General features: G+C 43.4%; 1 protein-coding gene across 2 annotated transcripts in view; it reads left to right on the forward strand.

Annotated features, from left to right (window-relative positions):
- Positions 1-16,599, forward strand: part of GABBR1 (gamma-aminobutyric acid type B receptor subunit 1) — a 49,081-nt gene extending 32,482 nt beyond the window's left edge. For both annotated transcript variants that reach the window (XM_068999147.1, XM_068999148.1), the window contains 6 exons: positions 158-265; positions 1,673-1,766; positions 4,584-4,711; positions 5,821-5,949; positions 10,505-10,648; positions 15,228-16,599. In XM_068999147.1, the coding sequence (XP_068855248.1) occupies positions 158-265; positions 1,673-1,766; positions 4,584-4,711; positions 5,821-5,949; positions 10,505-10,648; positions 15,228-15,512 (888 nt within the window). In that variant the 3' untranslated portion in view covers positions 15,513-16,599. The remainder of the gene's footprint in view (positions 1-157; positions 266-1,672; positions 1,767-4,583; positions 4,712-5,820; positions 5,950-10,504; positions 10,649-15,227) is intronic.

Raw genomic sequence — 16,599 nt, forward strand, 5'->3', positions numbered from 1 at the left:
ATTTGGGTTTTCCATCGGGATTTGGGTGTTGGCATCCGGCCCTTCCCTCACGTCCTGGCCATTCCCCGGGCCTCCTGCCGGCCCCTCGCTGCCGGTGACCGGGAAATTCCGCCCTTTCCCCCGGACACCGGTGACCGGGAAATTCCGCCCTTTCCAGAGCCTGGAGCCCTGGAAGCTCTACGCCACCGTGGGGGGGCTGGTGGCCTTCGACGTCGTCACCCTGAGCGTGTGGCAGATCGTGGACCCCCTGCACCGCACCATCGAGGTGAGGGGGGGGCTCTTTCTTTTGGGGGGCGGGTCGAGGTGTTTGGAGTCGGTTTCGGGGCGTTTCGGGGCGTTTTGGGGCGTTTTGGGGCGGTTTGGGCTGCTCGAGGTGTTCGGGGGAGGTTCTCGAGGTGTTTGGGAAAGGGCTCCTGGAGGTTTTGGGGATGGATTTTTGGGGTGCTCGAGGTGTTGAGGAACAGCTGGAGGGTTCGGCCCTGGCTGTGTCCACCTCAAAACAGCCCGAAACGCCTCAAAATGCTCCAAAACACCTCAAAATGCCCCAAAAATGCCCCCAAACACCTCAAAACGCCTCAAAACACCCCAAAATGCCCCAAAACACCCCAAAATGCTCCAAAACACCTCAAAACGCCCCAAAACGCCCCAAAACACCTCAAAATGCCTCAAAACACCCCAAAATGCCCCCAAATGCACCAAAATACCTCAAAATACTGCAAGACACCTCAAAACTTCCCAAAACACGTCAAAACTCCCCAAAACGCCTCAATACACCTTAAAATTCTCCAAAACACCTCAAAACACCTCAAAACTCCCCAAAACGCCTCAGAATTCCTCAAAATTCTCCAAAACACCTCAAAATTCCCCAAAACTCCCCAAAATGCCTCAAAACACCTCAAAACGCCTCAAAACACCTGTGAAAATTCTCCAAAACACCTCAGAATTCCTCAAAACTCTCCAAAACTCCTCAAAACTCCCCAAAACACCTCAAAACTCCTCAAAATTCCCCTAAACTCCCCAAAACACCTCAAAACTCCTCAAAATTCCCCTAAACTCCCCAAAACTCCCCAAAACACCTCAAAACTCCCCAAAACACCTCAAAACTCCCCTAAACTCCCCAAAACACCTCAAAACTCCTCAAAACTCCCCAAAACACCCCAAAACTCCTCAAAACTCCTCAAAATTCCCCTAAACTCCCCAAAACACCTCAAAACTCCTCAAAACTCCCCAAAACACCTCAAAACACCTCAAAACTCCTCAAAACTCCCCTAAACTCCCCAAAACACCTCAAAACACCTCAAAACTCCTCAAAACACCTCAAAACTCCCCAAAACTCCTCAAAACTCCCCAAAACACCTCAAAACTCCTCAAAACTCCTCAAAATTCCCCCGAACACCCCAAAACTCCCCAAAACACCTCAAAACTCCTCAAAATTCCCCTAAACTCCCCAAAACACCTCAAAACTCCTCAAAATTCCCCTAAACTCCCCAAAACACCTCAAAACTCCCCAAAACACCTCAAAAACTCCTCAAAATTCCCCTAAACTCCCCAAAACGCCTCAAACCACCTCAAACCACCTCAAAACACCCCAAAACACCTCAAAACTCCCCAAACCACCCCGAAACTCCCCGAAACTCGCCCCAAATTGCCGAATCCCGGCCGTTTTTCCCAGGAATTCACCAAGGAGGAGCCCAAGTCGGACATGGACGTGTCCATCCTGCCCCAGCTCGAGCACTGCAGCTCCACCAAGATGAACACCTGGCTCGGTGCGGGGTTTGGGGGGGAAATTTTGGGGGGGTCAGGTCAAATTTGGGGGATTTTGCGAGGATTTTGGGAATTTCAGGTGGGATTTGGGTGGGATTTGGGAATTTCGGGTGGGATTTGAGAGGTCCATGGGTGATTTTTGGGGTGTTTTAGGTGGGATTTTGGGGGTTTGAGGTTGGATTTGGGGCTCCAGGGAGGATTTGGGATGGTCCAGGTGGAATTTGAGGGGATTTAGGGAAGATTTGGGGAGATTTAGGTTGGATTTGGAAGTTTTAGGTGGGATTTGGGTGGGATTAGGGAATTTCAGGGGTCCATGGGTGATTTTTGGGGTGTTTTAGGTGGGATTTTGGGGGGTTGAGGTTGGGTTTGGGGGTCCTGGGGGGGAAATTTGGGGGGGTTCAGGTCAAATTTGGGGGATTTTCCAAGGATTTTGGGAATTTCAGGTGGGATTTGGGTGGGATTGGGGAATTTCAGGTGGGATTTGAGGGGTCCATGGGTGATTTTTGGGGTGTTTTAGGTTGGATTTTGGGGGGTTGAGGTTGGGTTTGGGGGTCCTGGGGGGGAAATTTGGGGGGTTCAGGTCAAATTTGGGGGATTTTCCAAGGATTTGGGGGATTTTCAGAGGATTTGGGTGGGATTTGGGAATTTCGGGTGGGATTTGAGAGGTCCATGGGTGATTTTTGGGGTGTTTTAGGTGGGATTTTGAGGGTTGAGGTTGGGTTTGGGGTATCCTCGGGGGAAATTTGTGGGGTTCAGGTCAAATTTGGGGGATTTTCAGAGGATTTGGGGGGATTTGGGAATTTTGGGTGGGATTTGGGAATTTTGGGTGGGATTTGAGGGGTCCATGGGTGATTTTTGGGGTGTTTTAGGTGGGATTTTGGGGGCTTGAGGTTGGGTTTGGGGTATCCTCGGGGGAAATTTGTGGGGTTCAGGTCAAATTTGGGGGATTTTCCGAGGATTTGGGGGATTTTCAGAGGATTTGGGTGGGATTGGGGAATTTCAGGTGGGATTTCAGGGGTCCATGGGTGATTTTTGGGGTGTTTTAGGTGGGATTTGGGGGGGTTGAGGTTGGGTTTGGGGGTCCTGGGGGGGAAATTTGGGGGGTTCAGGTCAAATTTGGGGGATTTTCTGAGGATTTTGGGAATTTCAGGTGGGATTTGGGTGGGATTTGGGAATTTTGGGTGGGATTTGAGAGGTCCATGGGTGATTTTTGGGGTGTTTTAGGTGGGATTTTGAGGGTTGAGGTTGGGTTTAGGGTATCCTCGGGGGAAATTTGTGGGGTTCAGGTCAAATTTGGGGGATTTTCTGAGGATTTGGGGGATCTTGAGAGGATTTGGGTGGGATTTGGGAATTTTGGGTGGGATTTGAGGGGTCCATGGGTGATTTTTGGGGTGTTTTAGGTGGGATTTTGGGGGCTTGAGGTTGGGTTTGGGGGTCCTGGGGGGGAAATTTGTGGGGTTCAGGTCAAATTTGGGGGATTTTCCGAGGATTTGGGGGATCTCGAGAGGATTTGGGTGGGATTTGGGAATTGGGTGGGATTTGAGAGGTCCATGGGTGATTTTTGGGGCGTTTTAGGTGGGATTTTGGGGGCTTGAGGTTGGGTTTGGGGTGTCCTTGGGGGAAATTTGGGGGGTTCAGGTCAAATTTGGGGGATTTTCCGAGGATTTTGGGAATTTCAGGTGGGATTTGGGTGGGATTTGGGAATTTCAGATGGGATTTGAGAGGTCCATGGGTGATTTTTGGGGTGTTTTAGGTGGGATTTTGGGGGGTTGAGGTTGGGTTTGGGGGTCCTGGGGGGGAAATTTGGGGGGTTCAGGTCAAATTTGGGGGATTTTCCGAGGATTTAGGGGATTTTCAGAGGATTTGGGTGGGATTTGGGTGGGATTTGGGAATTTCAGGTGGGATTTGAGAGGTCCATGGGTGATTTTTGGGGTGTTCTAGGTGGGATTTTGGGGGGTTGAGGTTGGGTTTGGGGGTCCTGGGGGGGAAATTTGGGGGGTTCAGGTCAAATTTGGGGGATTTTCCGAGGATTTAGGGGATTTTCAGAGGATTTGGGTGGGATTTGGGTGGGATTTGGGAATTTCAGGTGGGATTTCAGGGGTCCATGGGTGATTTTTGGGGTGTTTTAGGTGGGATTTTGGGGGGTTTGAGTTTGGGTTTGGGGCTCCAGGGAGGATTTGGGAATTTCAGGTGGAATTTGGGGGGGATTTAGGGAAGATTTGGGGAGATTTAGGTTGGACTTGGGAGTTCCAGGTGGGATTTGGAGGAGGTTTTGGTCAAATTTGGGGGAATTCAGGTGAAATTTTGGGGATTTCAGAGCAGTTTGGGGGGATTCGCGGTCGGATTTGGGAATTTCAGGTGGAATTTGGGGGGATTCAGGTGAGATCTGGGGGATTTTTAGAGGATTTGGGTGGGATTTGGGAATTTCAGGGCAGATTTGGGGGGTTCGCGGTCGGATTTGGGAATTTCAGGTGGAATTTGGGGGGATTCAGATGAGATTTGGGGGATTTTTAGAGGATTTGGGTGGGATTTGGGAATTTCAGGGCAGATTTGGGGGGTTCGCGGTCGGATTTGGGAATTTCAGGTGGAATTTGGGGGGATTCAGATGAGATTTGGGGGATTTTTAGAGGATTTGGGTGGGATTTGGGAATTTCAGGTGGGATTTGGGAATTTCAGGTGAAATTTGGGGGGATTTCAGTCAAATTCGGGGCAGATCCATTGGGATTTGAGGGGGTTTTGGGTGGTTTTTGCTGCCTCTCTCCACCCCAAATGAATTTTGGGATCTGATTTTGGATCCTTTTCCCGTTTTTTTTTCCCAGGGATTTTTTATGGATTCAAGGGGCTCCTGCTCCTGTTGGGAATTTTCTTGGCCTACGAGACCAAGAGCGTCTCCACCGAGAAGATCAACGACCACCGCGCCGTGGGCATGGCCATCTACAACGTGGCGGTAAAATCCCGGCAGGAATTCCCGAAAAAAATCCGGGAATTTGAGGAAAAAAAAAAAAATCAGGAAAAAAAAAAAAATTTTGAAAATTAAAAAAAAAACCCACAAAAAATCGGGAAAAAAAAGGTCAAAAATTGGTTTAAATTCTTCATGGAAGAAATACCCAGAAATTGAGAAAAAATCAGAATACGTTTTAAGAAATGTTAAAGAAGTTTAAAAATTAGTTTTAAAAAGCCCAAAAAAATTTAAAAAAAATCTCCCAAAAATCCCTAAAAAAATCTGAAAAAATTCCAAAAAATTTTTTCAAAAAAGCCCAAAAAATGCCAAAAAAATTCCCCAAAAAATCTCCCAAAAATTCCATAAAAATACCAAAAAAATTCCCCAAACCCCAAAAAAATAAAAAAAAAATCCCCAAAAAAACCCCCAAAAAATTAACAAAAAAAATCCCCAAAAAATTCAAAAAATCCCAAAGAATTCCAAAAGAAAATCCCTAAAAATCCCCCCAAAACCCCCCAAAAATTCAAAAAAAATCCCCAAAAAATTCCAAAAAAAAGCCAAAAAAATCCCAATAAATTCTGAAAAAATCCCCAAAAAATCCCCAAAAAATTCAAAAAAAATGAAAAAAACCCCCAAAAAACTCCCCAAAAAATCCCAAAAACTCCCCAAAAATTCCCAAAAAATCCCCAAAAAAACCCCCAAAAATCCTCCAAAATCCCAAAAAAATCCAAAAAAATTCAAAAAAATTCCCCCAAAAATCCCCCAAAAAATCAAAAAAAAATCCCAAAAAATCCCCCAAAAATCCCCCAAAAATCCCCCAAAAATCCCAAAAAATCCCCAAAAATCCTAAAAAATTCCCCCAAAAATCAAAAAAAAAAGCCCCCTAAAAATCCCCAAAAAATCCCCAAAAATTCCAAAAAAATCCCAAAAAATCCCCAAAAATTCCCCCCAAAAATCCCAAAAAATCAAAAAAAAATCCCCAAAAATCCAAAAAAATCCCAAAAAATCAAAAAAAAAATTCCCCAAAAATCCCCAAAAAATCCCCCAAAATTCCCCCACCTCCCCTCCGCCCTGGCAGCGCCGCGGCCGTGCCGGAATTCCGGGGTTTTTCCCAGGTTTTGTGCCTGATCACGGCGCCGGTGACGCTGATCCTGAGCAGCCAGCAGGACGCCGCCTTCGCCTTCGCCTCCCTCGCCGTCGTCTTCTCCTCCTACATCACCCTCGTGGTGCTCTTCGTGCCCAAGGTGAGCCCGGCGGGAATTCCGGGGCAAAATCGGGAATTTTCGGGATTTTTCAGGATTTTTTGGGATTTTTTTAACATTTTTTTTCGATTTTTTTTGGTCTTTTTTGGGATTTTTTTAGGTTTTTTTTGTGGGTTTTTTTCCATTTTTTTGAAATTTTTGGGGGTGTTTGCAGGGATTTCTTTGGATTTGGGGATTTTATGGGATTTGGGGGATTTTTAGGATTTTTTGGGGATTTTTAAAAATTTTTTTCGGATTTTTTTTAATTTTTTTCGGATTTTTTTCGGATTTTTTTCAGATTTTATGCGATTTTTGGGGGATTTTTTAGGATTTTTTTGAGGAATTTTTGGGGAATTTGAAAGGGTTTTCTGGGATTTTGGGAGAGGATTTTTTGGATTTTATTGGGATTTTTTTGGAATTTTTTAGGATTTTTGGGGATTTTTTACGGATTTTTTTTTGATTTTGAGAGAGGATTTTTTGGGATTTTGGGAGAGGATTTTTTTAGGATTTTGGAAAAGGATTTTTTTGGGGTTTTGAGGGAGGATTTTTTTAGGATTTTGGAAAAGGATTTTTTTGGGATTTTAGGGGATTTTTTAGGGAATTTTTGGGGGTTTTTTTTTAGGATTTTATGGGATTTTGGGGAGGAGTTTTGGGAGGATTTTTCGGGATCCGCGAGTTCCTCCTACATCACCCTCGTGGTGCTCTTCGTGCCCAAGGTGAGCCCGGCGGGAATTCCGGGGCAAAATCGGGAATTTTTGGGATTTTTCGGGATTTTTTTGGGAATTTTTAACATTTTTTTTCGATTTTTTTGGGTCTTTTTTGGGGTTTTTTAGGGTTTTTTTTAGTTTTTTTTCTGCTTTTTTTCCATTTTTTTGCGATTTTTTGGGGGGTTTGCAGGGATTTCTTTGGATTTGGGGATTTTATGGGATTTGGGGGATTTTTAGGATTTTTTTGGGGGATTTTTAAAAATTTTTTTCGGATTTTTTTTTTTTTTTCGGATTTTTTTCAGATTTTTTTCTGATTTTATGCGATTTTGGGGGGATTTTTTAGGATTTTTTAGGATTTTTTTGAGGAATTTTTTGGGATTATTGAAGGGTTTTCTGGGATTTTGGGAGAGGATTTTTTGGGATTTTTTAGGATTTTATTGGGATATTTTGGGATTTTTTGGGGGGATTTTTGGGGGAATTTTAGGGGATTTTTTTAGGATTATTTTGGGGATTTTGGAAGAGGATTTTTTGGGATTTTTTTGGATTTTATGAGATTTTTTTGGCGTTTTTTAGGATTTTATGGGATTTTTGGAGAGAATTTTTGGGGATTTTTTGGGGATTTTTTTGGGGATTGTGGGAGAGGAATTTTTGAGATTTTTTTTGGATTTTGGGAGAGAATTTTTTTTTGATTTTATAGGATTTTTTAGGGAATATTGGGGAAAAATGGGGAAAACCGGGGAAAAATGGGGAAAAATCGGAGAAAAATTGGGAAAAATTGAGGAAAAATGGGGGTAAAATGGGGAAAAATTGGGGGAAAATGGGGAAATAATGGGGAAAAAATGGAGAAAAAGAGGGGAAAAATCGGGGAAAAAAGGGGAAAAATTTGGGAAAAATTGGGAAAAATGGGGAAAAATTGGGGAAAAATTAGGCAAAAATCAGGGGAAAAATGGGAAACATCAGGGAAAAATAAGGGAAAAATGGAGGAAAAATGGGGGGAAAAATGGAGAAAAATTGGGGAAAAATCGGGAAAAATGGAGGAAAAACGGGAAAAAATCGGGGATAAATGGGGAAAAATGGGGGGAAAATTGGGGGAAAAATGGGAGGAAAATGGGGGAAAAATCGGGGAAAAATGTGGGAAAAATTGGGGGAAAATGGAGAAAAATGGGGAAAAATCGGGAAAAATGGGGGAAAAATTGGGAAAAATCTGGGAAAAATTGGCGAAAAATGTGGGAAAATCAGGGAAAAATCAGGGAAAAAATGGAGAAAAATCGGGGAAATATCGGGGAAAAATTGGGGAAAAATCAGGAAAAATGGGGGAAAAATTGGGGATAAATGGGGGAAAAATGGGGGGGGAAATGGGGGGAAATGGGGGGAAAATGGAGAAAAATGGGGAAAAATCTGGGAAAAATGGGGGAAAAATGGGAAAAAATCGGGGATAAATGGGGAAAAATGGGGGGAAATGTGGGAAAAATGGGGAAAAATCGGGAAAAAATCAGGGGGAAAATGGGGAAAAAATTGGGGAAAAATGGGGAAAAAATAGGGGAAAATGGGGGAAAAATGGGAAAAAATCAGGGGAAAATGGGGGAAAAATTGGGGAAAAATGGGGGAAAATTGGGGAAAAATCGGGAAAAATGGGGGAAAAATTGGCGAAAAATGTGGGAAAATCGGGGAAAAATCAGGGAAAAAATGGAGAAAAATCGGGGAAAATGGGGGAAAAATTGGGGAAAAATGGGGGAAAATTGGGGAAAAAACGGGGAAAAATTGGGAAAAATCAGGGAAAAATGGGGAAAAATCAGGGAAAAAAGGGGGAAAAATCGGGGAAAAACGGGGAAAAATTGGGAAAAATGGGGGAAAAATCAGGGAAAAAACGGGGAAAAATTGGGAAAAATCAGGGAAAAATTGGGAAAAATCAGGGAAAAAACGGGGAAAAATCAGGGAAAAATTAGGGAGAAAATGGAGAAAAATCGGGGAAAAACGGGGAAAAATTGGGAAAAATGGGGGAAAAATGGGGGAAAATTGGGGAAAAATCGGGAAAAAATAGGGGAAAATTGGGGAAAATCAGGGAAAAATTGGGAAAAATCTGGGAAAAATGGGGAAAAATCAGGGAAAAATTGGGAAAAATCCGGGAAAAATGGGGAAAAAATTGGGGAAAAATGGGGAAAAAATAGGGGAAAATTGGGGAAAAATCGGGAAAAATGGGGGAAAAATGGGGGAAAATCAGGGAAAAATCAGGGAAAAAATGGAGAAAAATCGGGGAAAAAACGGGGAAAAATTGGGAAAAATGGGGAAAAATCAGGGGAAAAATGGGGGAAAAATGGGGGAAAAAATGGAGAAAAATTGGGGGAAAATGGGGGAAAAATGGGGGGAAAAATGGGGGGAAATGGGGGGAAAATGGAGAAAAATGGGGAAAAATCTGGGAAAAATGGGGGAAAAATGGGAAAAAATCGGGGATAAATGGGGAAAATGGGGGAAATGTGGGGAAAATGGGGGAAAAATGGGGAAAAATGGGGGAAAAAATGGGGGGAAATGTGGGAAAATTGGGAAAATGGGAGAAAAATCAGGGAAAAAATGGAGAAAAATGGGGGAAAATCGGGGAAAAATCAGGGAAAAAAATGGGAAAAATGGGGGAAAAATGGGGAAAAATCGGGAAAAAATCAGGGGGAAAATGGAGAAAAAATTGGGGAAAATTGGGGAAAAATCGGGAAAAATGGGGGAAAAATTGGGGGAAAAATGGGGGAAAATTGGGAAAAATGGGGGAAAATTGGGGAAAAAACCGGGGAAAAAATTGGGAAAAATCAGGGAAAAATTGGGAAAAATCAGGGAAAAATCGGGAAAAATCAGGGAAAAATGGGGAAAAATCAGGGGAAAAATGGGGGAAAAATCAGGGAAAAATGGGGAAAAATCAGGGAAAAAACGGGGAAAAATCGGGGGGAAAATGGAGAAAAAATTGGGGAAAAATGGGGAAAAAATAGGGGAAAATTGAGGAAAATCAGGGAAAAATTGGGAAAAATGGGGGAAAAATCAGGGAAAAAACGGGGAAAAATTGGGAAAAATCAGGGAAAAATGGGGAAAAATCGGGGAAAAACGGGGAAAAATGGGGAAAAAATAGGGGAAAAACGGGGGAAAAATTGGGAAAAATCAGGGAAAAATCAGGGAAAAAACGGGGAAAAATTGGGAAAAATCAGGGAAAAATGGGGAAAAATCAGGGAAAAATCAGGGGAAAAATGGGGAAAAATCAGGGAAAAATCGGGAAAAATCAGGGAAAAATGGGGAAAAATCAGGGGAAAAATGGGGGAAAAAATGGGATAAAATCGGGGAAAAATCAGGGAAAAATTGGGAAAAATCAGGGAAAAATGGGGAAAAACAGGGAAAAATCAGGGAAAAATGGGGAAAAATTGTTTAAAAATGGGCAAAAATCAGGGGAAAAATGGGGAAAAATCAGGGAAAAAACGGGGAAAAATTGGGAAAAATCAGGGGAAAATTGGGAAAAATCAGGGAAAAACGGGGAAAATCAGGGAAAAATGGGGAAAAATCAGGGGAAAAATGGGGGAAAAATCAGGGAAAAATGGGGAAAAATCAGGGAAAAAACGGGGGAAAATCGGGGGGAAAATGGAGAAAAAATTGGGGAAAAATGGGGAAAAATCGGGGAAAATTGGGGGAAAATCAGGGAAAAAAGGGGGAAAAATCGGGGAAAAATGGGCAAAAATCGGGAAAAAATCAGGGGGAAAATGGAGAAAAAATTGGGGAAAAATGGGGAAAAAATAGGGGAAAATTGGGGAAAATCCGGGAAAAATGGGGAAAAATCCGGGAAAATTCCGGGACAAATGAGGGAATGTTGGGGGGGGGGGCAGATGCGGCGGCTGATCACGCGCGGGGAGTGGCAGTCGGAGCAGCAGGACACGATGAAAACGGGCTCCTCCACCAACAACAACGAGGAGGAGAAATCGCGGCTGCTGGAGAAGGAAAACCGGGAATTGGAGAAGATCATCGCCGAGGTGGGGGAGGGGACGCCGGGATTTCGGGGCGGGGTTGGGCTGGAGCCGCTTTTTCCCGGAGGTTTTGTCTTTTTCTGGTGGTTTTTCTGTCGTTTTCTTCGTTTTGCGTCATTTTTCCCATTTTTTCCCACCATTTTTTCTTCATTTTCCCATTATTTTATCCCATCTTTCTCATGGTTTTCCCAGCGTTTTTTCTCTTTATTTTTTTACCCTTTTTTCCCACCATTTTTTCCCGTTTTTTTTCCCATTTCCCACCATTTTTCCCATGATTCCCCCCCCTTTTCCCATTGTTTTATCCCGTTTTTCTCACAATTATCCCACCATTTTTTCTCGGTTTTTCCTCTTTATTTTTTCCCCCTTTTCCCACCATTTTTTCTCGGTTTTTTCTCTTTATTTTTTCCCCCTTTTCCAACCATTTTTCCCATTTTCTCCTCCTTTTCCCATTGTTTTAATCTTTTTTTTTTCATTAATTTTCCCATAATTTTTTCCCTTTTTTTTCTCATTATTCCCTCCCCCTTTTCCCACCATATTTTCCCATTTTTCCCCTTTTCCCACCATTTTTTTCCTGTTTTTTTCCATTGTCCCCTCCTTTTCCCATTGTTTTATCCCGTTTTTCTCATGATTTTCCTACCATTTTTTCCCATTTTCCCCCCTTTTCCCACCATTTTCCCCTCATTTTTTTCCTCCTTTTCCCATTTTTTTATCCCATTTTTCTCATGATTTCCCGCATTTTCACCCCCTTTCCCCATTGTTTTAATCCCATTTTTTTCATTAATTTTCCCATCATTTTTTCACGTTATTTCTCGTTATTCCCCCCCCTTTCCCCACCATTTTCCCCCCATTTTTCCCACTATTTTTTCCCATTGTTTTCTCCCATTTTTCTCATGATTTTCCCACCATTATTTCTTGTTTTTTCACTTTATTTTTTCCCTTTTCCCACCATTTTGTCCCCATTTTTCCCCCCTTTTTCCCACCGTTTTTCTCATTATTTTTCCCATTACTTTCCCCCCCTTTTCCCACCATTTTTTCTGATTTTTTTCACAATTTTTCCCCCCCTTTTGCCACTGCTTTTTCCTCCTTTTCTCACCATTTTCCCCACCATTTTTCCCATTTTTCTCACCATTTTTCCCATTATTTTCCCACCATTTTTTTCTGATTTTTCTCCCCATTTTCCCATCATTTTTTCTGATTTTTCTCACGATTTTTCCCCCCTTTTCCCACCATTTTCCCCACCATTTTTCCCATTATTTTCCCATTGTTTTTCCACCATTTTTCTCACGTTTTTCCCCTTTTTCTCCCCATTTTTCCCATTATTTTCCCATTGTTTTCCCACCATTTTTCTCACGTTTTTCCCCCTTTTTCTCACCATTTTCCCCATTATTTTCCCATTGTTTTTCCACCACTTTTTCTGACTTTTCTCCCCATTCTTCCCTCCTTCCCCCCCCTTTTCCCACCATTTTTCTCACATTTTCCCCTTTTTCTCCCCATTTTTCCCACCGTTTTTCCCCTTTTTCTCCCCATTTTTCCCATTATTTCCCCATTGTTTTCCCACCATTTTTCCCACCATTTTTCTCACGTTTTCCCCCCTCTTTTCCCACCATTTTTCTCACGTTTTTCCCCTTTTTCTCCCCATTTTCCCACCATTTTTTCTGATTTTTCTCCCCATTTTTCCCCCCCTTCCCCCCCCTTTTCCCACCATTTCCCCCCCCCTTTTCCCACCATTTTTCTCACGTTTTTTCCCCCTTTTCTCCCCATTTTGCCCCCTTTTCCCACCATTTTTCCCACCATTTTTCTCACATTTTCCCCTTTTTCTCCCCATTTTTCCCACTGTTTTTCCCCTTTTTCTCCCCATTTTTCCCATTATTTTCCCATTGTTTTTCCACCATTTTTTCTGATTTTTCTCACAATTTTCCCCTTTTTCTCCCCATTTTTCCCACCGTTTTTTCCCCTTTTCCTCCCCATTTTTCCCATTATTCTCCCATTATTTTCCCACCATTCCCCCCCTTTTCCCACCATTTTTCTCACATTTTTCCCCCCTTTTCCTCCCCATTTTCCCCCCCCTTTTCCCACCATTTTTCTCACGTTTTTTCCCCCTTTTTCTCACCATTTTGCCCCCTCTTTTCCCACCATTTTTCCCACCATTTTCTCCCCATTTTTCCCACCGTTTTCCCCCTTTTCCTCCCCATTTTTCCCATTATTCTCCCATTATTTTCCCATTGTTTTCCCCCCCTTTCCCACCATTTTTCTCACGTTTTTTCCCCCTTTTCTCCCCATTTTGCCCCCTTTTCCCACCATTTTTCCCACCATTTTTCTCACGTTTTCCCCTTTTTCTCCCCATTTTTCCCACCGTTTTTCCCCTTTTTCTCCCCATTTTTCCCATTATTTTCCCATTGTTTTTCCACCATTTTTCCTGATTTTTCTCCCCATTCTTCCCCCCTTCCCCACCCTTTTCCCACCGTTTTCCCACCATTTTTCTCATGTTTTTCCCCCTTTTTCTCCCCATTTTTCCCCCCCTTTTCCCACCATTTTTCCCACCGTTTTCCCCCTTTTTCTCCCCATTTTTCCCATTATTTTCCCATTGTTTTCCCCCCATTTTTCTCACGTTTTTCCCCTTTTCCTCCCCATTTTTCCCATTGTTTTCCCACCGTTTTTTCTGATTTTTCTCACCATTTTTCCCCCCTTTTCCCACTGTTTTTCCCCCTTTTCCCACCATTTTTCTCACGTTTTTCCCCTTTTTCTCCCCATTTTTCCCACTGTTTTTCCCCTTTTTCTCCCCATTTTTCCCATTATTTTCCCATTGTTTTTCCCCCTTTTCCCACCATTTTTCCCACTGTTTTTCCCCTTTTTCTCCCCATTTTTCCCATTATTTTCCCATTGTTTTTCCCCCTTTTCCCACCATTTTTCTCACGTTTTTCCCCTTTTTCTCCCCATTTTTCCCATTATTTTCCCACCGTTTCCCCCCCCTTTTCCCACCATTTTTCTCACATTTTTCCCCTTTTCCTCCCCATTTTTCCCATTATTCTCCCATTATTTTCCCATTGTTTTCCCCCCCCTTTTCCCACCATTTTTCTCACATTTTTCCCCTTTTTCTCCCCATTTTTCCCATTATTTTCCCATTGTTTTCCCACCAATTTTCCCACCATTTTTCTCACGTTTTTCCCCCTTTTTCTCACCATTTTCCCCACCGTTTTCCCACCATTTTTCCCATTATTTTCCCATTGTTTTCCCACCATTTTTCTCACGTTTTTTCCCCCTTTTCTCCCCATTTTCCCCCCTCTTTTCCCACCATTTTCCCACCATTTTTCCCACCGTTTTTCCCCTTTTTCTCCCCATTTTCCCCATTGTTTTCCCACCATTTCCCCCCCTTTTCCCACCATTTTTCTCACGTTTTTTCCCCCTTTTCTCCCCATTTTCCCCCCTTTTCCCACCATTTTTCCCACCATTTTTCTCACGTTTTCCCCTTTTTCTCCCCATTTTTCCCACCGTTTTTCCCCTTTTTCTCCCCATTTTTCCCATTATTCTCCCATTATTTTCCCATTGTTTTCTCCCCCCTTTCCCACCATTTTTCTCACATTTTTTCCCCCTTTTCCTCCCCATTTTTCCCATTATTTTCCCATTGTTTTCCCCCATTTTTCTCACGTTTTTCCCCTTTTCCTCCCCATTTTTCCCATTGTTTTCCCACCGTTTTTTCTGATTTTTCTCACCATTTTCCCCCCCATTTTCCCACTGTTTTTCCCCCTTTTCCCACCATTTTTCTCATGTTTTTCCCCTTTTTCTCCCCATTTTTCCCACCGTTTTCCCCCTTTTTCTCCCCATTTTTCCCATTATTTTCCCATTGTTTTCCCCCCCTTTTCCCACCATTTTTCTCACATTTTCCCCCTTTTCTCCCCATTTTTCCCATTATTTTCCCACCGTTTTTCCCCCTTTTCCTCCCCATTTCCCCCCCCCTTTTCCCACCATTTTTCTCATGTTTTTTCCCCCTTTTCTCCCCATTTTGCCCCCTCTTTTCCCACCATTTTTCCCACCATTTTCCCACCATTTTTCTCACATTTTTCCCCCTTTTCCTCACCATTTTTCCCATTATTCTCCCATTATTTTCCCATTGTTTTCCCCCCCTTTTCCCCCCATTTTTCTCACGTTTTTTCCCCCTTTTCTCCCCATTTTGCCCCCTCTTTTCCCACCATTTTTCCCACCATTTTCCCATTTTTCTCACGTTTTTCCCCTTTTTCTCCCCATTTTTCCCACCATTTTTCCCCTTTTTCTCCCCATTTTTCCCATTATTTTCCCATTGTTTTCCCCCCCTTTTCCCACCATTTCCCCCCCTTTCTTCACCATTTTTCTCACATTTTTTCCCCTTTTTCTCCCCATTTTTCCCATTATTTTCCCACCGTTTTTCCCCCTTTTCCCCCCATTTTTCTCAAGTTTTTTCCCCCTTTTCTCCCCATTTTCCCCCCTTTTCCCACCATTTTTCTCACATTTTTCCCCCTTTTCCTCCCCATTTCCCCCCCCCCTTTTCCCACCATTTTTCTCACATTTTTTCCCCTTTTTCTCCCCATTTTCCCCCCCTCCCCATCCCCAGAAAGAAGAGCGCGTCTCCGAGCTCCGCCAGCAGCTCCAGGCCCGGCAGCAGCTGCAGCTCCGCTCCCGGCGCCGCCCTTCCCGCGATTCCGACAACCACTTCCCGCCGGGATCCTCCTCCTCCTCCTCCCACCCCCATTCCCAACATTCCCAACATTCCCAACATTCCCAAGGATCCTCGCCCTTCTACCAGCCCAGCCTCGTGCGCTGCCTGGTGTCGGAGCAGGCGGAGAAACTGGGACGGGGGAATTGCGACGGGAGCCGCGTCCACCTCCTGTACAAGTGAAATTCCCGGAGAATTCCCAACCCCCCCAAAAAAAAAAATCGGGAAAACCGGGAATTCCGACGGAAAAACGGGGGTTGGGTTGGAGCGGAGCAAAGGGGGTTTTGGGTTTTTTGTTTTTTTTTTTCAGGGATTTTTGGGGGTTTTTTTTTGTGGTTTTGGGATTGTGAGAGGGAAAGAGGAGGAAGAATTCCTGGGGGGGTGTTGAGTGGATCGAGTGGAATTCCTCAGAAATCCGATGGAATTCCCCGGAAATCCTACAGAATTCCCAGTTTTTCTACAGCCGTCCCATAAAGCCCATGGAATTCCCATGAACCCCACAGAATTCCCATAAATCCCACGGAATTCCCCAGAAATCCCATGGAATTCCCCAGAAATCCTACAGAATTCCCAGTTTTTCTACAGCCATCCCATAAATCCCATGGAATTCCCCATAAATCCCATAGAATTCCCCATAAATCCTACGAAATTCCCAGTTTTTCTACAGCCATCCCATAAATCCCACAGAATTCCCATAAATCCCATGGAATTCCCCATAAATCCTACAGAATTCCCAGTTTTCCTACAGCCATCCCATAAACCTCAGAGAACTCCCATAAATCCCCTGGAATTCCCATAAAGCCCATGGAATTCCCATAAATCCCCACAGAATTCCCACTTTTCCTACAGCCATCCCATAAACCCCACAGAATTCCCATAAACCCCACGAAATTCCCATAAATCCTACAGCCATCCCATAAATCCTACAAGATTCCCATAAATCCCCACAGAATTCCCATAAATCCCACAGAATTCCCATAAATCCCCCGGAATATCCATAAATCCTCTGGAATTCCCATAAATCCTACAGAATTCTCAGTTTTCCCACAGAATTCCCAGTTTTCCTACAGCCATCCCATAAACCCCACAGAATTCCCATAAATCCCTACAGAATTCCCATAAATCCCCTGGAATTCCCATAAACCCCACAAGATTCCCATAAATCCCCTGGAATTCCCATAAATCCTACAGAATTCCCAGTTTTCCTACAGCCATCCCATAAATCCCACAGAATTCCCATAAATCCCATGGAATTCCCATAAATCCTACG

Source organism: Aphelocoma coerulescens, unplaced genomic scaffold, assembly GCF_041296385.1.
Source record: "Aphelocoma coerulescens isolate FSJ_1873_10779 unplaced genomic scaffold, UR_Acoe_1.0 HiC_scaffold_244, whole genome shotgun sequence".
In the NCBI taxonomy this organism is placed as follows: Eukaryota; Metazoa; Chordata; class Aves; order Passeriformes; family Corvidae; genus Aphelocoma; species Aphelocoma coerulescens.